This window comes from Nerophis ophidion, linkage group LG24 (assembly GCF_033978795.1).
Source record: "Nerophis ophidion isolate RoL-2023_Sa linkage group LG24, RoL_Noph_v1.0, whole genome shotgun sequence".
NCBI lineage: Eukaryota > Metazoa > Chordata > Actinopteri > Syngnathiformes > Syngnathidae > Nerophis > Nerophis ophidion.
The window spans coordinates 34,658,608-34,683,607 of NC_084634.1; the positions used below are offsets into that span (position 1 = coordinate 34,658,608).

Below are 25,000 nucleotides of genomic sequence, written 5' to 3' on the forward strand. Positions count from 1 at the left end.
AGTCCATGCTGTCGCTCTCAAAATCAATTCAATCTTCCTTTGCAGCAATCTTCTCCATGATGTGATCCATCCTGCGATTTAGTTCAGAAATCGCCGCAGTCTGTGTTCCCACAGCCCTGCCCGAACCATACATTGCAACGAACAGCCTTTGGACTCCTTGAGTGGCTGTCATTGTCTTACGAATTTTACGGAACACCAGAGCAATGCCCAGCCTAATCAGCAGGTGCCCGCGATCCCGGTTCCAAATAGGTAGATGTCTTCCACGTCCTTGATGGAAAGGACTGAGAGACACATGATTCTCCATTTATCCCAGGAGTCTCTCACGTACCCCGCAGCAATGGTTCCTTCAGGACAGCCAGGCTTCCCCCCAACCTCTTTTCCTCGTCGAAAAGACTTTGTCAATTGCATCGAGAGTCCAGCTGATTATATCCATGTCTGATGTTTTAGATTTGAGAACAGTGCAAAGAAAGAGGCTTGAAAAAAGTTCAGACAAGACAAAAACGAAGAGAGCAAGCTGGGAAAGGAGGGAGCGTAGAAAAAATGCGACCACCCTCACCAGAGGCAAGAAAGAAATCTATACAAATATACAAGAAATACTTGAATTTCAGTGTTCATTTATTTACACATATACACAAACATAACACTCCTCTCTACTCATTGTTGTATTTGTGCAATGCTTTGAAGAAACATAGGTATGGGCAGCAGACGTCAACTTTAATTGGCAGGAAAGGAGTGAGTTTAGGGTTGAATTGTCCATCCTTACCCTGAGTTGTTTTAAGTGAACCCCGACTTAAAACAAGTTGAAAAACTTGTTCGGGTGTTACCATTTAGTGGTCAATTGTACGGAACATCAATCAATCAATCAATCAATGTTTAGTTATATAGCCCTAAATCACAAATGTCTCAAAGGACTGTACAAACCACTACGACTACTGTACGACATCCTCGGAAGAACCCACATAAGAGTAAGGAAAACTCACACCCTGTGGGCAAGGAGAATTCACAACCCAGTGGGATGCCAATGACAATGATGACTATGAGAAACCTTGGAGAGGACCTCAAATGTGGGCAACCCCACCCCCCCTCTAGGGGACCGAAAGCAATGGATGTCGAGCGGGTCTAACATGATACTGTGAAAGTTCAATCCATAGTGGCGACAACACAGCCGTGAGAGTTCAGTTCGAAGCGGATCCAAGACAGCAGCGAGAGTCCCGTCCACAGGAAACCATCCCAAGCGGAGTGGGATCAGCATCGTAGATATGTCCCCAACCAATACAATATGTACTGTACTGTGCAATCTACTAAGAACGGTTTGAATCAATCAATCAATCAATCCTCGTTCTATTCTCTGTCACTATCTTTTTTTGGACATTACTACTTGCCGTAGTTTTGAAGCAATGCATGATGGGATTCCGTATGTTGTGTGTCAGTGTATTGACGTGCCGACTGGAATAAACACACACTGTGCCTGCCTAATTTATGGGTTATAGATAAACCTATGGATAACGGAGACATATATAATAGTCTCCTTCTTGTTGGGTGTGCAGTTGTGCACTCTCCAAAAGCCGTAGATCAGGGGTGCCCACACTTTTTCTGCAGGCGAGCTACTTTTCAATTGACCAACTCGAGGGGATCTACCTCATTTATATATATCATTTATTTTTATTTATTTATGAAAGAGACATTTTTGTAAACAAGTTAGATGTGTTTAATGATAATACAAGCATGTGTAACACATATAGATGTCTTTCTTTCGCAAAGACAAGAATATAAGTTGGTGTATTACCTGATTCTGATGACTTGCATTGATTGGAATCAGACAGTAATGATGATAACGCCCACATTTTCAAATGGAGGAGAAAAAAAGTTGTCCTTTCTGTACAATACCACATGAAAGTGGTTGGTTTTTGGCATCTAATTCATCCAGCTTCCATACACTTTACAAGAAAAACATTGGCGGCAAATTCCGTAGCTTGCTTGATTGACATTCACGGCACCCGAGGGTCTTGTGAGATGACGCTGGCTGCTGCCAGTTCATTATTATGAAAAAATGACAGAGAGGAAGGCGAGAAACACTTTATTTCAACAGACTCTCGCGCCGTACCTTCCGTCAAAACTCTAAAGGCCGACTGCAGATTTCCTATCTTCACAATAAAAGCCCTGCTTCATGCTGCCTGCGCTAACTAAATACAGAGTCTCGGAAAGCTGGCGTGCACAAGTGATGTGCACGCCAGCTTTCCGAGACTCTTATTTTGTGTTTCTCGCCTTCCTCTCGGTCATATTTTCATAATAATGATCTTGCAACAGCCAGCGTCATCTCACAAGACCCTCCGGTACCGTGAATGTCATTTAAGTGACGTCTTGGTGAAGATTGATGATCACTAATTTTTAGGTCTTTTTTTTTTAAAAGCCTGGCTGGAGATCGACTGACACACCCCCTGCGGTCGACTGGTAGCTCGCGATCGACGTAATGGGCACCCCTGCCGTAGATATTATCATGTGCCTGGGCGGGACAATGGTTGTCCCGGGAGAGTTACCGAAATTCGGGAGTCACCCGGAAAATTCGGGAGGGTTGGCAAGTATCCCTGTTCCCCGAGCCCTAATCAGTAGCACTATTTAATACTTCCTTTTCCGGTCAGTCAGTCGGGCTTCCTAATTTGTATACTAGCTTCCACGCTAGTCTCCATTTGTTGCTAGCTTCCACGCTAGCCCCTTTGGTTTTCGCTTCCCAAGCTTTGAGCACGTTTTTGTTTGTTCCCGTCCGATTTAGTTCTTAAATAAATCATTTCCTACCTACACGCTATGTCTGAAATCTGTTTGCATCCTGGGAGAACAAACCCCGCATGGTTTACCTTATCCCAATAAACATCCGTTCAGTATTTTGACATAAAAGTGTTTAATTGTGAGGCATTACAAGCCACAAAATGCAACGGGTCCATCCGACCCATAAACGCTGGCTGAGTAACAACGATATGAACATCACACAAGGGTTAATATGCATTGGATATGGTGTAGTCTACATTTTGTGTTCATTTTGCTCCAGAGACATTTATAACCTACTTTCTGCATGCCTGCAAATGGTTCACTGTATGCAAAAACCCACCTTGCACCACCCTCTGAAAAATTATCAGAATGTATCTTTTAAAAATGCCCACTAATACATTTGAAGAACCAAACCACTGTTTTTTGTTTTTTTTTCCCCCCAGACATGGTCAAAAATAAACTTCTTGGATTCACCGGTCACAAAATGAGGTAGATAGTGTTACTATGCGCATGCCAAGATTGGATGGAAATAATACTTTATCCGACCTTCCGTTGTGTTTTCTCAAACCAAGTTGTAACTTCGCCGTCTTTTTCCGTCAGATTTTGAAGGCTAATCCAATTTAGTAGAGGCTCATTTGGACAAAAAAAGTCCCATATAAAAAAAGTGTCAAGGCATTTGAATACAGAAGTATTCTTTTTTTTCCAACTTTCGAGCAGGCGGGACGGCATGAGACGGGAAGGAATGACACGGGAGCAGCAGTTTCAGCTGTGATAGCTTGGCAGAGAGGGTGGAGCATGTCCAAGGATGGCCACACATGTCAATCAATCACCTCACAAAATGCCCACATTTAAAACAAGACTTCAAAACAGTGGTTAAATGAATCCAAACTAATAGTAAAACACAAATATCCAACATTGCTAAGCCAGGAAAGAGGAAAATTGCCAACTTAACCTTGTTCACACACATCAACGTGTACACTATGTATGGTAAGTTTGAAAATACCAATGAATATTCTGCTTCTTATCGAATAAGTGTACCGAAAAGCCGAAGAAAAAGCACAGGGTTAATTATTGAATGCTCGTGACATCATGCATAATGGCGGTTCAGAATGAGGTTTTGTGTGACTTGGTGTGTTTTTTTTTTTAAAGAAAATTGTACCACCGTACGTTTTTTTTCGGTACAATTTTCTTCCAGGTATGGAAGGCCAAATGGGCAAAAATTAAATAAATAGACAAACATTAAATTAATTAAAATTGTTATTCATTGATTATAATTGCAATTAAATACACAGGTGTTAAATGTATCAATAGTTTTAATTAGATTTAATCATTTGATAATTTCAACGTTTGATTAATTATTCAAAACTTTTTTTAAATTTAACTTTTTTATTTTTTAATGAATTTTTTCACAACTGAATTTGTGATTTGTGATTGCTGATTCAATCAAATATGTCATGATTTAATGATTTTTTAAATTAATCATGAAATAAAATATAAAATGGTTTAATAAATAAATCACAACACAAGGAATAATTACATTGCGAAATAATTGATAAATTCATGAAAAAAATAAAACCATTTTATTTTAATTTAAAAACAATTATTAAAAAAAACATTTTAATGATACAATAATTAATACATTATTTGATTCCAATACATGTATTGGAATTAAATACATACATATATTATTAAATGTGTAAATTGCATTTAATTATTATTTTAATAATTTATTCATTATTGTATCATTAAAATGTTTTTTTATTTATTTTAAACTTAAAAGAAAATGGTTTTATTTTTTAATTAATTCATCAATTAAATTAGGATTTAATTATAATTTGTTTAAATATTTTTAAAATATTTTTAAAATAAATCGTAAAATAATTGATGAATTCATGAAAAAATTCAAACCATTTGATTTTAATTTAAAAAAAATAAAATAAAAAAACATTTTAATGATACAATAATTAATAAATTATTTAATAAATCGTAAAATAATTGATAAATCCATGAAAAATTAAAACCATTTTATTTTAATAAAAAATAAAAACATTTTAATGATACAATAAATGATTTAATTCCAATACATATATTGGAATTAGATACATACATATATTGTTAAATGTGTAAATTGCATTTAATTAATATTTTAATAATTTATTCATTATTGTATCATTAAAATCTTTTTTTATTTATTTTAAAATTAAAATGGTTTTATTTTTTTTAATGAATTTATCATTTATTTTAGGATTTAATTAACATTAGTTTGAAATATTTTTAAAATATTTTTAAAATAATTGATGAATTCACGAAAAAATTAAAACCCTTTTATTTTAATTTAAAAAAAAACAAAAAAAACCCATTTAATGATACAATAATTAATACATTATTTAATAAATGGTAAAATAATTGATACATTCAAGAACAAATTAAAACCATTTTATTTTAATTAAAAAAAAAACATTTTAATGATACAATAATTAATAAATTATTTTATTCTAATACATATATTGGAATTAAATACATACATATATTATTAAATGTGTAAATTGCATTTAATTATTATTTTAATAATTTATTCATTATTGTATCATTAAAATCTTTTTTTATTTATTTTAAAATAAAATGGTTTTATTTTTTTAATGAATTTATCAATTATTTTAGGATTTAATTAACATTAGTTTTAAATATTGTTTCATATTTCATTTAAAATAAAGTACAAGTACATTTTTGAAGATGTATTTATTTAATATATCTTGTGGTATTTGGCTAGTCGTACTATTTTGGACTTGAAAGTATGGCAGAATCAAGCAAAAGTTTTAGTCCTACCGTCATGAATCCATCCAGCAGGCCCGAGTCCGGTTTGGGCGGGGCCTGTAGCCGCTCCATGGACCACTTCTCGATGATAGACGACACCTGAGAGTTTTCCGTGTTGAGGATTCGGAAGCCGGTCATGTTGACGCCACTGTAACGATACGGCTCCATGTCCAAGGCGAACAGGTCCTGGAAGCACAAAACGGCAGTCAACAAACCTGTGCATGTACGTCTCAGCTGCACTCATGAAACAAAAGCAAAAGTAAAGAACTTGAGAGTACAGTTGAAGGTTTTTCCGGTGATTACGTTGCCTCTCGCTGAGGCGCTGGCTATTTTGTTGTTGTTGTGTTTTCAAGGTCACAGGCAGACGTTTGGTCCTTTGCCATTTATCAAACACGAGTGGAAGGACGACCCGATTGTCCTGCTTTCTGGCATCCGAGTCGACAACAGAGTTGACGGCGCGGCGGAGAACGGAGCGCCACGGTCAATGTTTGCTGCCGGAACCTGAAAGCAGCGTGGTGCGTTGGCTGCCGACCAGCAGTACAGCAGTTGGCCTTCAAACCTGCCACACAGCCAGCCCACTGATGATAAAGACGACATGCAGTCCTATTCTGCCATCCAAGACAATGAGGGTGTCCAAAGTGTGGCCCCCGGGGGCCATTTGTGGACCGCAGCTCGTTTAAATTGACACCGACGAACACACAATTTGTGCTTTGGAAAAATTGGACCATTTTCAATTGATGAAGACTAATTATAAGATAAATAATTGAGTGAACCACATTAAATTACTTTTTGTTACGTTTCGTTTTATGTAAGCACTCCGGGACGCAGAGACAGCAGGCAAGTGCAGAAAATAATGAAATTGGTAAGATTTTGAGTGTGCTAAGCCTTTTAATGTAAAAATCATACTAATATTGATAAAGAATAGTAATAAGAATAAATAATTCAACTAAATTGTATTAGTTTGTGTTAAGTTATGCACTCCGGGATGCAGAGACGGCAGGGAAGTGCAGAAAAGAATAATAATAGTAAGATTTTGAGTGTGCTATGGCCTATAATGTAATAATCATACCAATATTGATAAAGAATAGTAATAAGAATAATTAATTAAACTACATTGTATTAGTTTTTGTTATGTTACGCACTCCGGGATGCAGAGACGGCAGGCAAATGCAGAAAAGAAAGACAATGGTTAAATTTTGAATGTGCTAAGCCTTATAATGTAATAATTATATCAATATTGATAGAGAATAGTAATAAGAATAATTCATTCAACCAAATTGTATTAGTTTTTGTTACGTTTGGCACTCCGGGATGCAGAGATGGCAGGCAAGTGCAGAAAAGAAAGAGAATGGTAAGATTTTTAATGTGCTAAGCCTTATAATGTAAAAATCATACTAATATCGATGAAGAATAGTAATAAGAATAATTGATTCAACTACATTGTATTAGTTTTTGTTACGTTACACATTCCGGGATGCAGAGATGGCAGGTAAGTCCAGAAAAGAATAATAATAGTAAGATTATGAGTGTGCTATGTCCTATAATGTAATAATCATACCAATATTGATAAAGAATAGTAATAAAAATAATTAATTACACTACATTGTATTAGTTTTTGTTATGTTACGCACTGCGGGATGCAGAGACGGCAGGCAAGGGCAGAAAATAATGATAAATGGTAAGATTTTGAGTGTGTTAAGCCTTATAATGTAATAATTATACCAATATTGATAAAGAATAGTAATAAGATTAATTGATTCACCTACATTGTATTAGCTTTTGTTGCGTTACGCACTCCGGGATGCAGAGACGGCAGGGAAGTGCAGAAAAGAATGATATTGGTAAGATTTTGAGTGTGCTATGTCCTATAATGTAATAATCATACCAATATTAATAAAGAATAGTAATAAGAATAATTAAACTACATTATATTAGTTTTTGTTATGTTACACACTCCGGGATGCAGAGACGGCAGGCAAATGCAGAAAAGAAAGACAATGGTTAAATTTTGAATGTGCTAAGCCTTATAATGTAATAATTATACCAATATTGATAGAGAATAGTAATAAGAATAATTCATTCAACCAAATTGTATTAGTTTTTGTTACGTTTGGCACTCCGGGATGCAGAGATGGCAGGCAAGTGCAGAAAAGAAAGAGAATGGTAAGATTTTTAATGTGCTAAGCCTTATAATGTAAAAATCATACTAATATTGATGAAGAATAGTAATAAGAATAATTGATTCAACTACATTGTATTAGTTTTTGTTACGTTACACATTCCGGGATGCAGAGATGGCAGGTAAGTCCAGAAAAGAATAATAATAGTAAGATTTTGAGTGTGCTATGTCCTATAATGTAATAATCATACAAATATTGATAAAGAATAGTAATAAAAATAATTAATTAAACTACACTGTATTAGTTTTTGTTATGTTACGCACTCCAGGATGCAGAGACGGCAGGCAAGGGCAGAAAATAATGATAAATAGTAAGATTTTGAGTGTGCTAAGCCTTATAATGTAATAATCAAACCAATATTGATAAGGAATAGTAATAAGAATAATTGATTCAACTACATTGTACTAGTTTTTGTTACGTTACGCACTCCAGGATGCAGAGACGGCAGGCAAGTCCAGAAAAGAATGACAATGGTAAGATTTTGAGCATGCTAAGCCTTATAATGTAATAATCATACTAATATTGATAAAGAATAGTAATCGGAATAAATGATTCAACTATATTGTATTATTTTTTGGTACGTTACGCACTCCAGGATGCAGAGACGGCAGGCAAGTGCAAAAAATAATGATAATGACTACTGCAACGCACTTCTTGTCGGAATTCCCAGCAAGAACATCCAGAAGCTGCAGTACATAACAAAATAGTGCTGCGGGGATCCTGATGAGAGTGCGAAAACATGACCACATCACACCAACTCTCAAATCCCTTCACTGGCTTCCTGTTCCACTCAGGATTGAATTCAAAATCTCCCTCCTAACTCACCAGTGCCTCCAAAGAACTGCCCACCCCCAAATCCTCCACACCACATCTCCGCTCCAAACAGGCTAACCTCCTCTAACATCCACGGACAAAGCTAAGAACTACTGGAGACCGGGCTTTCTGCTCCGCTGCTCACAGTCTGTGGAACGCTCTCCCTGACCACCTGAGGGCACCTCAGACTGTGAATGCTTTTAAAAAAGGCTTAAAAACCCATCTTTTCTAGCTATTGGGCTGTTTCTAGTTTTATATATTTTTTTATTTTTATTATCGTTTTATTATTATTAATATTTTTTTTTACAATGTGGCACTTTGAGGTTGTTTGCTCAACGTAAAGTGTTTTTTTTTTTTTTTACGAATAAAATGTATTATTATTATTATTATTATCATGGCATAATAATAACAATGTGGTAAGGGGTCTTTTGACGAGTTGAGCCAAGTTCTTCCACAACAAAGCGTGGACTTTATTTTTGTGCACAATGGTATCCTCGTACTATAACTCAGTAGCCTTGGACCACAACAAGTCTGTTGTTTTTGTGACTTTAACCACAGTAGTCGTTTTGATGAAGTGCAACAGTAAATAGACGAGCATAAAATACGGCTGTAGGGCCGGGGTCATTTTAAAGTGTTGCACACTCAGCCTGCACTACGAGAAGATAAAAGGGCTTCTACTACCAGAAAAACATATTTGGTTGAACTCTTTTGGATTTTCTGGTCAAACCAGACCGTGTACTTTTATCTTACAAACAAGAAATAAATATACCCATATTTTTCGGACTAAAAGACGCACTTAAAGTCCTTTCATTTTCTCAAAACTCGACGGTGCACTTTATAACCCACCTAATGTACGGAATAATTGGTGTGCTTACCGACCTCGAAGCTTTTTTATCTGGTACTTGGTGAATTGATACATGTGACCAGTAGATGGCAGTCACACATAAGAGATACGTGTAGGCTGCAATATGACTGAAGTAAACAACACCAAAATGCTACATGTTCCATTGAAAATATTGAACATTAATTACTGTATTTTATAGACTATAAGGCACACTTAAAATTCTTTCATTTCCTCAAAACTCGACAGTGTGCCTAATGTAAGGAATAATTTTGGTTGTGCTTACCATCCTCAAAGTAATTTTTTCTGGTAAATGGTGAAATAATAAGTTTGACCAGTAGAAGGCTGTCATACATAAGATATGTGTGGACTGCGTAATAATGGCAGTCACATGTAAGATACGTATAGACTGCAATATGACTCAAGTAAACACCAAAATGTTATATGTTCCAATAAAAATATAGAACATTATTTACCGTATTTTTCGGACTATAAGGCGCATTTAAAATCCTTTAATTGTCCTCAAAACTCGACAGTGCACTTTATAACCCGCCTAATTTACGCAATAATTGGTGTGCTTACCTACTTTGAAGCCATTTTATCTGGTACATGGTGAAATGATAAGTGTGTCCAGTAGATGGCAGACACACATAAGACATACGCGTGGACTGCAATATGATGTCAGTCACACATAAGAGATACATGTAGACTGCAATATAACTCAAGTAAACAACACCAAAATGTTATACGTTCCATTGAAAATATTGAACATTAGTTACCGTATTTTTCGGACTATAAGGCACATTTAAAATCCTTTAATTGTCCTCAAAACTCGACAGTGCACTTTAAAACCCGCCTAATGTACGGAATAATTGGTGTGCTTACCAACCTCAAAGCCATTTTGTCTGGTACATGGTAAAATGATAAGTGTGACCAGTAGATGGCAGACACACATAAGACATACGCATAGACTGCAATATGATGGCAGTAACACATAAGAGACACGTGTAGACTGCAACATGATGGCAGTCACACATAAGAGATACGTGTAGGCTGCAGTATGACTCAAGTAAACAACACCAAAATGTTATATGTTCCATTGAAAACATTGAACATTACCGTATTTTTCGGACTATAGAGGCACATTTAAAATCTTTTAATTGTCCTCAAAACTCGACAGTGCACTTTATAACCCGCCTAATGTACGGAATAACTGGTGTGCTTACCGACTTCGAAGCCATTTTATCTGGTACATGGTGAAATGATAAGTGTGACCAGTAGATGGCAGTCACATATAAGAAATGTGTATAGACTGCAATATGATGGCAGTCACACATAAGATATACGTGTAGACTGCAATATGACTCAAGTAAACAACACCAAAATGTTATATGTTTCATTGAAAATATATAAAAGATAAATTCCCATATTTTTCGGACTATAAGGCACACTTAAAATCCTTTCATTTTCTCAAAACTCGACAGTGCACTTTAAAACCCGCCTAATGTACGGAATAATTGGTTGTGCTTACCGACCTCGAAGCCATTTTACCTGGTACATGGTGACATGATAAGTTTGACCAGTAGATGTCAGTCACGCACAAGAAATGTGTACGGACTGCACTATGATGACAGTCACACATAAGAGATACGCCGTAGACTGCAATATGATGGAAGTCACACATAAGAGATACGTGTAGCCTGCAATAAGATTCAAGTAAACACCAAAATGTTCCATTGAAAACATTGAACATTAATTACCGTATTTTTCGGACTATAAGGCACACTTAAAATCCTTTAATTGTCCTCAAAACTCGACAGTACACTTTAAAACTCGCCTAATGTACGGAATAATTGGTGTGCTTACCAACCTCAAAGCCATTTAGTCTGGTACATGGCAAAATGATAAGTGTGACCAGTAGATGGCAGACACACATAACAGATACGTGTAGACTGCAATATGATGGCAGTCATACATAAGAGATACGCGTAGACTGCAATATGATGGCAGTCACACATAACAGATACGTGTAGACTGCCATATGATGAAAGTCACACATAAGAGATACACGTAGACTGCAATATGATGGCAGTCACACATAAGAGATACGCGTAGACTGCAATATGATGGCAGTCACACATAAGATACACGTAGACTGTAATATGATGGCAGTCACACATAAGAGATACGTGTACACTGCAATATGACTCAAGTAAAAACCAAAATGTTATATGCTCCATTGAAAATATAGAACATTAATTACCTCATTTTTCGGACTATGAGGCACACTTAAAATCCTTTCATTTTCTCAAAACTCGTAAGTGCGTCTTATAACCCGCTGCGCCTAATCTTGAACAGGTGCGGTAGGAAACGGATGGATGGATTCAAAATGCATGAGAATTTTTTATATTTTGAGCGTTATTTTTTAACAATGTCATTACAAGTGGAATTATTCATTACTTATCGTGTTACGCAATGTCAGCTCAGAATTATCCGAGAGCCAGATGCAGTCATCAAAATAATGAATAAATAAATGGGTTGTACTTTTATAGCGCTTTTCTACCTTCAAGGTACTCAAACCGCTTTGACAGTATTTCCACATTTACCCATTCACACATTCACACACTGATGGAGGGAGCTGCCATGCAAGGCGCTAACCGCAATACACCGCTTCCCACCTACATCTTTCTTCTTTGACGTCTCCATTATTAATTAAATAAATAAATGGGTTGTACTTGTATATCGCTTTTCCACCGTCAAGGTACTCAAAGCGCTTTGACAGTATTTCCACATTTACCCATTCACACACACATTCACACACTGATGGAGGGAGCTGCCATGCAAGGCGCTAACCGCAATACACCGCTTCCCACCTACATCTTTCTTCTTTGACGTCTCCATTATTAATTAAATAAATAAATGGGTTGTACTTGTATATCGCTTTTCCACCGTCAAGGTACTCAAAGCGTTTTTGACACTACTTCCACATTTACCCATTCACACACACATTCACACACTGATGGAGGGAGCTGCCATGCAAGGCGCTAACCGCAATACACCGTTTCCCACCTACATCTTTCTTCTTTGACGTCTCCATTATTAATTAAATAAATAAATGGGTTGTACTTGTATATCGCTTTTCCACTGTCAAGGTACTCAAAGCGCTTTGACACTACTTCCACATTTACCCATTCACACACACATTCACACACTGATGGAGGGAGCTGCCATGCAAGGCGCTAACCGCAATACACCGCTTCCCACCTACATCTTTCTTCTTTGACGTCTCCATTATTAATTAAATAAATAAATGGGTTGTACTTGTATATCGCTTTTCCACTGTCAAGGTACTCAAAGCGCTTTGACACTACTTCCACATTTACCCATTCACACACACATTCACACACTGATGGAGGGAGCTGCCATGCAAGGCGCTAACCAGCAACCATCAGGAGCAAGGGTGAAGTGTCTTGCTCAGAGCCACATCTGGCTCTAGAGCCATAGGTTCCCTACCCCTGTCCTATCCTAATGTTTATTACGTTCCCAGCTGACTCTTTAAATAGCGACACCTGGAGTACCCCGGGTGCGTTTCTTACAGATTTGAGACGAACGGGTCCGTCTCAGAGTGGAGGGCTTGAGTGTGTTCTTGAAAGTTTGAGAACCGTTGGAGGTGTTTGCATGTATTTTTAAAATGTTTCTATCAGATATTCCATTTTCTCTAGCGGCGTGTCAGTTCTAGGTCAGCCTTGTCCTTCTTTTAGAACGCATTCAAGCGACACAATGTTTATTATTAGGGTTTTAATGGACCTAATGGCTGACAGAATCCTCGACTCAGGGCTATTAGCCCCAGCTCGTTGTTGTCTTCTCTTCTTTGGAGTTCATCTGCGGTCGTCTTTGTAGAAGCCTGATCAAACGGCAAACGCTGTCAGAAGCCGTGTAAAATATTTCTGAACCGCTTTTGTCTCCTCCTCTCGGAGGTTCTTGACCGCGGGTCCGGGTGCGGAGGGGTCGGCGCAGATTTGGGAAAATCCATTGAAGTCGAGTGCATTTTTAACACCGGTAATATTTATAGTACGCCGCCCGCTGCTGGGAAAGTTCAACCTTGTCAATCACAACAACGTCGGGTGAGGGTTGAGGTTTGAATAATTGGAAGTCGTCTTTGAAAACCGGCGTGAGTTATTCTCAGAGACCAAACGCACGGCGGGTAAACAGACCGGGAATTGGACGAGCAATTCTACTAATGGAGCGGCGCAACAATAACAACAACAAAACACATCATTTAATCACGGCGACATAAAAAGAAAATAAAGTGTCAGTCGACTCACCAGGGTGGTAAAAATGTAGTGATAGTACTCCGTCATCATCCCCATGGCCAGAGCCTGCAAGGAGAAAGAGAGCAGAATGAATGAAGAGCTTTATGAACTTAGATAAACTCTTTGTTCGTCCATTTGATTCCACCTGGAGAGAAACAGTTGGAAAAAGATACCCCATCACTTCTTACATTTATAGTCACAAGAAATGCAATTATTTTACTGGAAAAATATGTGAAATTCAGATGGATGACACTTTAATTTTTTTTGGGCCTGTTCTATATGAATTTAACCATAAAATTATTTATTTTACATTCTACAATTTGATTGTTTATTTGTTTTGAAATCATAAGTCAGGCAGATATTTAAAGGCCTACTGAAAGCCACTACTAGCGACCACACAGTCTGATAGTTTATATATCAATGATGAAATATTAACATTGCAACACATGCCAAAACGGCCTTTTTAGAAAATAAAGGAAACCCATTTAAATGAAGAGGTGTGTCCAAAATTTTGGCCTGCACTGTATGTGCCAAATAAATGCACATGAAGCCAATCAAAAAGATGATTAAAATGTGAAATTAAATCACCCAAATGTGGAAAAAGTAAATAAATGGTTCATTTGCAATTGAAAGTGTAAAATGTAATCTGAAATAATATTGAATCGAACTTTTCTCAAAAAGTATTTCATGACATACATACACACACACACATATATACATACACATATACACACATATACATATATATACACACATATGTATATATATACATATATATACACACATATGTATATATATATACATATATATACACACACATATATATATATATATATATATATATATATATATATATATATATATATATATATAAAAATCTCCTGATGATTGTGGGAACCCCTCATGAAACAGTTCTGTAGAGCTGAAGTAGTCTTGTGATTTTTCCCACACCTACATATATATAAAAATATTATATATTATATATATATATATATATATATATATATATATATATATATATATATACACATACATATATATACATATATATAAATACACACACATATATGTATGTATACATACACGTCTTTACACATATATACATATATATATACACACACATATTTTTACACACACACACACACATATATATATATATATATATATATATATATATATATATATATATATATATATACATATATACACACACACAAACATTTTTCCATACACAAACACATATATATAAACACACACACATATTTTTCCATACACACACACACACATACATACATACATACATACTTATATATATATATGTGTGTGTGTATGGAAAATATGTATGTATGTGTGTATGTATATATATGTATGTGTGTGTGTATATATATATATATATATATATATATATATATGTGTGTGTGTAAAAATATGTGTGTGTATATGTGTGTATATATATATGTGTATAGACATGTGTATGTATACATACATATATCTATATATGTGTGTGTATGTATATATATGTATGTGTGTATGTATATATATATATATATACATATATATATATATATATATATATACACACATATTTCAGTTTTTTTTGTTAAGTACATAACGCCACATGTGTTCATTCATAGTTTTGAAGCCTTCATTCATATATCCATCCATCCATTTTCTACCGCTTATTCCCTTGTGGGGTTGCGGGGGGCGCTGGCGCCTATCTCAGCTACAATCGGGCGGAAGGCGTATATATACATTATACACAAAAGGGAATAAGCGGTAGAAAAAATGGATGGATGGATATATGTATATATATATATATATATATATATATATATATATATATATATATATATATATACATGAATGAAGGCATCAAAACTATGAATGAACATGTGGAGTTATGTACTTTTTTTGTGAAGTATATAACTCCACATGTGTTCATTCATAGTTTTGATGCCTTCAGTGACAATATATCTATATATACATAAATAAAACTATGAATGAACACATGTGGAGTTATGTACTTCACAAAAAAAAGTTGAAATAACTAGAAACATCTTTTATATTTTATTTTCTTCTTTATTTTTTTGGGAATTTTCTTAGTTTATTTCAAACATGACATACCTACAACATTATACATAAGGCAATTTCATCATTTCAATATACATCATGTCCGAAAAGGAGTAGGAAGAAGCAAAGCTTATTTAATCCTACCCCTTTTCCACTTCAGAGCGCCAACAAATATATACATTCATTCACTGACCTTTTTTACAGCAAAATATCAAAATAGCAAAATGACATCCGTGAAGGGGTATCACTCTTTTTTTAACATGTACTTAATCAATTCAGTCATTATTAACATACTGAGATGAAGAATATCTTATTTTCAATAAGTTTGAAAGTGTTTCTCATAATTCTTCTTCTTTGTACTTTGTAAGCAGAATTTATTTGAAGATCCTATTAAACTGGATCATATCAGTACAATGTTTACCTTCTTTACTTAATCCATTCCATAATTTAATTCCACATACTGATATGCTAAAGGTTTTAAGTGTTGTACGTGCATACAAATGTTTTGAATTAGATTTTGCTCTAAGGTATGTTTCTCCTTTTTAGTTGAGAAGAATTGTTGCACGGTGTTGCTTCATGGTGGCAGAGGGGTTAGTGCGTCTGTTTCACAATACGAAGTTCCTGCAGTCCTGGGTTCAAATCCAGGCACGGGATCTTTCTGTGTGGAGTTTGCATGTTCTCCCCGTGAATGCGTGGGTTCCCTCCGGGTACTCCGGCTTCCTCCCACTTCCAAAGACATGCACCTGGGGATAGGTTGATTGGCAACACTAAATGGTCCCTAGTGTGTGAATGTGAGTGTGAATGTTGTCTGTCTATCTGTGTTGGCCCTGCGATGAGGTGGCGACTTGTCCAGGGTGTACCCCGCCTTCCGCCCGATTGTAGCTGAGATAGGCGCCAGCGCCCCCCGCGACCCCAAAAAGGGAATAAGCGGTAGAAAATGGATGGATGGATGGATGAATTGTTGCACATTCTTTTGTAGCAGGTTATAATTTGCTTTGTACATCAATTTAGCTGTTTGCAATTTTACCAAATCACAGAACTTTAATATTTTTGACTCAATAAATAAAGGGTTTGTATGTTCTCTATATCCAACATTATGCATTATTCTAATTGATCTTTTTTGTATTTTCTTCAAAATAGCCACCCTTTGCTCCAATATTTGCTTTGCACACTCTTGGCATTCTCTCCATGAGCTTCAAGAGCTTCAACTGAAATGGTTTTCACCTCCACAGGTGTCATAGTTTTCATGCCTTCAGTGACAATCTACAATGTAAATAGTCATGAAAATAAAGAAAACCCATTTGAATAAGGAGAAGGTGTGTCCAAACTTTTGACCTGTACTGTTTTTCTGAATGGAAAGTAGTCATCTTTGTTTGTCCGCCTAAAAAAACGTCGTGTTGTGCAAGCCCTAACATCAGTGCGAACATTACGATTTTTTTCTTTATTTCCCTGACTCTATATTATATCGTTGCCAAGTTGTTCTCATGTTTTATTCATTGGCTTCAGCAGCACTTTGATTGGTATTTACTACTCTGGCTAAAAAAAAAAAATGAAAGCCAGAGCCCTGTAGCCAAAAACATATCCCTTTTCTGCCGCCTTCACTCCGCGATAAATAATCATTCTCGTTGCTTCCAACAGAACGGCGCTGTAAAGACAATCCAACCCACCACGCGCCGCTAAGTTTGGGAGTCCATTCATTAAGAAGCCCCGCGGTTCTCATAAAGAATGTGGCCCTATTAAACACATTTAGCATGCATGTGAGTGAGATTAGATATTCTAATTAAAACCCTTAACTGCGCGATGAAGACGGGTGGGTCCGCCGTCGAGATCTCATATTTTATAAAGAGATTACAGATGCACGGGGCAGGATATTATCTGAACCATCAGCGCTTGAAGAGAGGAAAGTAATAACTGGAACTTGCAGCAGATTTAGAGTGTGTTTACATTGCATTCATCAAATTAAACCACAATCTCTTGCCTTTATGGTTTCAGGTTCAGAAAATGGTGCTAAACCCACACAGAACTGCAGATATCTTTTATAGGCATGACAAGGTAATGTGTAATATTGACGTATTCTCCGTTTTTTTTTTTTTTTTTCATACAAAAGGCGTAAGGAGTTTACTGACTGTTATAACAACTTTACTTTATTTGAGAAATGGCAACAGCGTATGACAAATGTCCCATATCAAGAAGATAGAGAAGAGGAAGAAGCTTAGCGACTACAAAGGCGGATGCGCGCAAATTTTTTAGGACTTATGCAGATCCCAAACACAGATCAGCAGGTACCACAGGGTAAGAAACGTTGCTTCTGCATAATATTGTGAAACAAAACGCCGTATAAAACTACTGGAACTCTCTAATAACTAAAGTTCCTTGGTTGAATAATGTAAACTCACTACACCGGTATGTTTTAGCACTTTCATGGCGAGTTTACTGGCAGATATAAGTAAGAACTTTACACTACTTTATATTAGAAATGGCAACAGTGGAGGATGAATGTCCCATAACAAGAAGATAGAGACAAAAAATAAGCTTATTGACTACAAAGGCAGATGTACACAACATTTCAGGACTTATGCAGATCCCAAATACAGATCAGCAGGTACCAGAAGGTAAGAAAAGTTGCTTTTGCATAATATTGCAAAACAAAATGACAGATAAATTTGTCCGACCGGAACACTCTAATAACTAAAGTTCCTTGGGTGAATAATGTAAACTCACTACACCGGTATGTTTTAGCACTTTCATGTCCAGTTTAGTGACAGATATAAGTAAAAACTTTACACTACTTTATAAATGGCAACAGCGGAGGATGAATGACCCATAACAAGAAGATAGAGACAAAAAATAAGCTTATCGACGACAAAGGCGGACGTGAACAAATTTTCAGTACTTATGCAGATCCCAAATACAGATCAGCAGGTACCAGAAGGTTAGAAAAGTTGCTTTTGCATAATATTGGGAAACAAAACGCCGGATAAATGTGTCCGACTGGAACTCTCTAATAACTAAAGTTCCTTGGTTGAATAATGTAAACTCACTACACCGGTATGTTTTAGCACTTTCATGGCGAGTTTACTGACAGATATAAGTAAGAACTTTACACTACTTTATATTAGAAATGGCAACAGTGGAGGATGAATGTCCCATAACAAGAAGATAGAGAAAAAGAAGACGCTTATTGACTACAAAGGCGGAAGCGCGCACATTTTTTAGGACTTATGCAGATCCTGTATTCAGATCAGCATATACCAGAAGGTAATAAAAGTTGCTTTTGCATAATATTGCAAAACTAAATGCCGGATAAATGTGTCCGACCGTAACACTCAAATAACTAAAGTTCCTTGGGTGAATAATGTAAACTCACTACACCGGTATGTTTTAGCACTTTCATGTCCAGTTTACCGACAGATATAAGTAAAAACTTTTCACTACTTTATATCAGAAATGGCAACAGCGGAGGATGAATGTCCCATAACAAGAAGATAGAGACAAAAAATAAGCTTATCGACGACAAAAGCGGACGTGAACAAATTTTCAGTACTTATGCAGATCCCAAATACAGATCAGCAGGTACCAGAAGGTTAGAAAAGTTGCTTTTGCATAATATTGGGAAACAAAACGCCGGATAAATGTGTCCGACTGGAACTGTCTGATAACTAAAGTTCCTTGGTTGAATAATGTAAACTCACGACACCGGTATGTTTTAGCGCTTTCATGTCCAGTTTAGTGACAGATATAAGTAAGAACTTCACAGTCCTTTATATCAGAAATGGCAACAGCGGAGGATGAATGTCCCATAACTAGAAGATACAAAAAAAGAAGAAGCTTATAGACTATGCGGTCGACACCGACTACAAAGGCGGACGCGCGTAAATTTTCAGGACTCATACACATCCCTAATTCAGATCAGCAGGTACCAGAAGGTAAGTAAAGTTGCTTTTGCATAATATTGGGAAACAAAACGCCAGATAATATATCTTACCTTATACACACACCATAATAATACTCCTATGTTGAAGCACAGTACAATCCATCAAGCGGTGCGGCTTCATAGCTTACCAAAGTCGTATTAAAACGTTTTGATAGATTTTTGAGCACCGTGGGTAATGTTCTATATTTTCAATGGAACATATACAATGTCGGTGTTGTTTACTTGAGTCAAATTGCAGTTTACACATAACCCTTACGTGTGACCGCCATCGTATTGCAGTCTACACGTATCTCTTATGTATGACTGCCATCTATTGGTCACGCTTATTTCATCATGTACCAAATAAAATTCCTTCGAGGTCGGTAAGCACAACCAGAATTATTCCATACTTTAGGAGCACCGGGTTATAAGGCGCACTGTTAATTTTTGAGAACTCAAAAGGATTTTGGTGCGCCTTACAGTCCGAAAAATACGGTATTAAGACAGCAGAAGGATGAAATGTCTCTTTTTTACCCCAAAAAGCCCTCATACCTGTTTCAGTATCCAGGCAGCCATCTCGTGTCCGCAATCGAAGATGACGTGGAACTCTTTCGCTTTCTTCATCTCCTTCAGCAGCGGCTTGGCGTCCTTGGTCTCGGTGGGCAGCTGTCGGATCTTCAAACGAATGTTGTACCGCGACGGCGCCTTGATCAGCTCCTGCAGTCGGATGAGTCCTGCAGACAAAAAAGGAGACGCAACAGAGCGCAAATGTTTAAAAGACGGGAGTGTTTGATCGGCCGCCATTTGGAAGCGGTCGCAACAAAACAAGCGGTTCGCCGGGGCTCATATGTATGCGTCCGGCCGATTCTCACTTCATTGATCTTCTTCATACCAATGCAAACCTGTCAAAAGAATTCCACGCCAAGCCAGCATGTTTCTCTCCTTTATTCCAAAAATAGAAAAATAGTACAGAGGAAGTTTCAAGCCTCATAAATAGTGATTTGCTTTTGGTCTCGGAGCACGTTGAATTGACTCCTGCTGGTCTATCCAAACACGCTTTGATTAGCCAGGTTCTGTTTTTCCCTTTTGCCACTCCTGTCTTCCGTAGGCCGCACCACATGCTCGGGTCGAAAGCTACCCTGTGATGAGATCACAATGAGTCTCCCCCCCGGTGAGAGGAACTTCAGAGTCTGGTGATGAAAGCAGAGGGATTGATGGGAGAGATGATTACTTGTCATGGCTATAAAAATGGACGGGGGAAGTGGAGCGAGATAAGGTTTTCTTTCTTCATGGAACCACTTCAACATAGCTGAGCCCTAGTTCTTAAGTTGAATTGGACTGCTGTGTGAGCCCATCAATGGAGTTTGGGGCGAGGTCCCCATGTGAAGTGTGAAACAGGAACACGGGTCTTGTTGTGAACCATTATATGGAAGGAGAGCGAATATCCGCAAACCTCTCCAAAAGGTGATTCTAATAGATTCCCATACTTGGTTAGTGTCAGGACGTGGACTATGGGGTGTTTGTTTTCCCGAGATGCACGAATAGAAGTGGACATGGCGTGAAGGTTCGAACACTGATGAAAAAGGCAAAAGATCAAAGAGAGACATAATTAAATTTAGACTTGGATCCATGGAGAGGCATGGCCACTGTACACCCTGTACAGTCCTCCACCATGCTCTACCCCAAGACCGTGCTCCTCCTTCTTTATTTGGATTTCCCCCCCTCCTTCCCACAGCTTCTTCCTCATTGAAGTGGGTCGTGACCAGCTCCTACCTTCGGTTCCCGAACAGATTAAGGAAAGTCCCATAAAATTGTTCAAAGAGGGTCCCATAAAATAGATCAAAGAAAGAGTTTGTAAAAATACTTCAAAAAGAGTTCCTGTGGAAGTTGGGCAGATCTGCCATCTGTCCCCTTGGAAGTCCAGCATTCTTCTTGGAAAGTTTCAGCCTTTTGTGTTCTTAAAGTTAGAGTTAAAGTACCAATGTTTCTTGTCCGGAACACAATGTAACACAAAGTTTTATTTCCAGACATGTCTCCCATCGAAAATGTGTGGCGCATTATGAAGCGTAAAATACGACCCCGGAATGTTGAACGACTAAAGCTCTACATAAAACAAGAATGGGAAAGAATTCAACTTTCAAAGCTTCAACAATTAGTTTCCTCAGTTCCCAAACGCTTATTGAGTGTTGTTAAAAGAAAATGTGATGTAACACAATGGTGAACATGCCCTTTCCCAACTACTTTGGCACGTGTTGCAGCCATGAAATTCTAAGTTGCTTATTATTTGGGAAAAAAATAAAGTTTATGAGTTTAAACATCAAATATCTTGTCTTTGTAGTGTATTCAACTGAATATGGGTTGAAAAGGATTTGCAAATCATTGTATTCCATTTTTATTAACATCTAATACAATTTCCCAACTCACATGGAAACGGGGTTTGGATATATATATATATATATATATATATATATATATATAACAAATCATTGTACATAAATCTCCTGGTGTCTGTTGCCGTCATCTCCCCTCAGTTAAACCATAACAGTCCTATGTGGAAAATGCTGAAGAAAGAAGTCCATATCAGAAAACCAACACATTTAGCTGAACTGCACCAATTTTGTCAAGAGGAATTCAGCCAGAAGCTTATGGATGGCTACCAAAAGCGCCTAATTGCAGTGACACTTGCCAAGGGACATGTAAGCAAATATTAACATTGCTGTATGTATACTTTTGACCCTGCAGATTTGCTTACATTTTCAGTAGACCCATAATAAACTCATAAAAGAACCAAACTTCATGATTTTTTTTTTTTTTGTGTGACCAACCAATATGTGCGCCAATCACTCTGTCAGAAAAAAATAAAGAGTTGTAAAAATTACTGCAAAATCAAGACAGTGTATGTAAATTTTTGATTATGACTGTATGTTAAAATGTCACAGGCTTAAAAAAACAGGCATTTAAAAATGAAACATCTTCAAGACGAAATCCATTTTTTTAGGACAGGGGTCACCAACCTTTTTGAAACCAAGAGCTACTTCTTGGGTACTGATTAATGTGAAGGGCTACCAGTTTGATACACATTTAAATAAATTGCCAGAAATAGCCAATTTGCTCAGTTTACCTTTAATAAATAAATCTATAAATATTAAAAAAATGGGTATTTCTGTCTGCCATTCCGTCGTACATTTTTTTTCCTTTTACAGAAGGTTTTTTTGTAGAGAATAAATGATGAAAAAACACTTAATTGAACGGTTTAAAAGAGGAGAAAACACCAAAAAATTTTAATTTTGAAACATAGTTTATTTTAATTTCGACTCTTTAAAATTCAAAGTTCAACCGAAAAAAATGAAGAGAAAAACTAGCTAATTTGAATCTTTTTGAAAAAATTTAAAATAATTTATGGAACATCATTAGTAATTTTTCCTGATTAATATTAATTTCAGAATTTTGATGACATGTTTTAAATAGGTTAAAATCCAATCTGCACTCTGTTAGAATATATAACAAATTGGACCAAGCTATATTTTTAACAAAGACAAATTATTATTTCTGCTAGATTTTCCAGTACAAAAAATGTAAGACTTTGAAATAAGCTTTAAATTTGATTCTACAGTTTTTATAGATTTGCCAGAATAGTTTTATTTTATTTTAATCATAATAATTTTGAAGAAATATTTCACAAATATTCTTTGTCGAAAAAATAGCAGCTAAAATCCATCCATCCATTTTCTACCGCTTATTCCCTTTCGGGGTCGCGGGGGGCGCTGGCGCCTATCTCAGCTACAATCGGGCGGAAGGCGGGGTACACCCTGGACAAGTCGCCCCCTCATCACAGGGCCAACACAGATAGACAGACAACATTCACACTCACATTCACACACTAGGGCCAATTTAGTGTTGCCAATCAACCTATACCCAGGTGCATGTTTTTGGACGTGGGAGGAAGCCGGAGTACCCGGAGGGAACCCACGCATTCCAGGGGAGAACATGCAAACTCCACACAGAAAGATCCCGAGCCTGGATTTGAACCCAGGACTGCAGGAACTTCGTATTGTGAGGCAGACGCACTAACCCCTCTGCCACCGTGAAGCCCCGCAGCTAAAATGAAGAATTAAATTAAAATGCATTTATTATTCATAACAATAAAAAAAAAAAAAAAAATACTGGAACATTGATTTAAATTGTCAGGAAAGAAGAGGAAGGATTTTAAAAAGGTAAATGTGTTTAAAAATCCTAAAATCATTTTTAAGGTTGTATTTTTCTCTAAAAATTGTCTTTCTGAATGTAAAATAATAAATGAATTTATTTAAACAAGTAAAGACCAAGTCTTTAAAATATTTTCTTGGACTTTCAAATCCTATTTGAGTTTTGTCTCTCTTAGAATTAAAAATGTCGAGCAAAGCGAGACCAGTTTGCTAGTAAATAAATCAAATTAAAAAAATAGAGGCAGCTCACTGGTAAGTGCTGCTATTTGAGCTATTTATAGAACAGGCCAGCGGGCGACTCATCTGGTCCTTACGGGCGACCTGGTGACCCCTGTTTTAGGATATGACTGAGAACCTTCACACACCTATCCTGATAATACCACTCTGGGAGGGTTTAGTTTAAAATGGGGGCAGGAGGGGGGGGGGGGTCTGTCAAGGGAGTTGAACGTTTGCGAAACACTGTCAGTGTAGATATTTGTGGGTTCTAGCTAATGCCTTCAGACGTTCCCCCTGGATCTTCTAACGGCTGTGTGTGAATATTTTATCCCCTCCGATAGTCTTCCCCGCCAGCCGTCAGATAGGCTCCGAATCAGTAGCTAAGGGCCCCGGAGCATGAAGCGGCGTGATCTGCCAGCCGGGGGCCAGGTGGAGGCGGCGGCAGCAGCAGCATGGCGTGGAGGCTGCACGGCGGTCACGGTTTTCAGGGCGTCAGGTGTGTGTCCAATGCGTGCAAGGGACGCCCTACCCTGGGCGAGTCTCCCTTTGGGGGGAGGGACTGTGGCTGGAAGTGACGGGAGGTCAAGGAGACACTCCAGATAAATGCGGCCATCGGGACGGGATATATCATCCGAGGTTAACGTGCGAGGGGCCGGCATGCTGGGACGCTGGCACTCAGCATTAGCTTCACCTCCACAGCTGGTGACGCCTCGAAGAAAAGCTGCGACATATATTCAGCCTTTGCAAAGATAGGTGGAAGAGAGCTGAGAGGGATGCTAACTGAAGTGGGAATCTTCATTAAATTTTATAACAATTCTTAAGCCCACACGTCGATACTGAATGGATACTTGATTCAATACCACTCTCATAAC

At 37.2% G+C, this 25,000-nt stretch overlaps 1 protein-coding gene across 4 annotated transcripts in view; it reads right to left on the reverse strand.

Annotated features, from left to right (window-relative positions):
* The window catches only part of LOC133541980 (glutamate receptor ionotropic, kainate 2-like), a 336,785-nt gene that overhangs the window by 201,233 nt on the left and 110,552 nt on the right, over positions 1 to 25,000 (reverse strand). For all 4 annotated transcript variants that reach the window (XM_061885731.1, XM_061885734.1, XM_061885730.1 and 1 more), the window contains 3 exons: positions 20,260 to 20,441; positions 13,737 to 13,790; positions 5,590 to 5,763 (listed from right to left, as the gene is read on the reverse strand). In XM_061885731.1, coding sequence (XP_061741715.1) covers positions 5,590 to 5,763; positions 13,737 to 13,790; positions 20,260 to 20,441 — 410 coding nt within the window. The remainder of the gene's footprint in view (positions 1 to 5,589; positions 5,764 to 13,736; positions 13,791 to 20,259; positions 20,442 to 25,000) is intronic.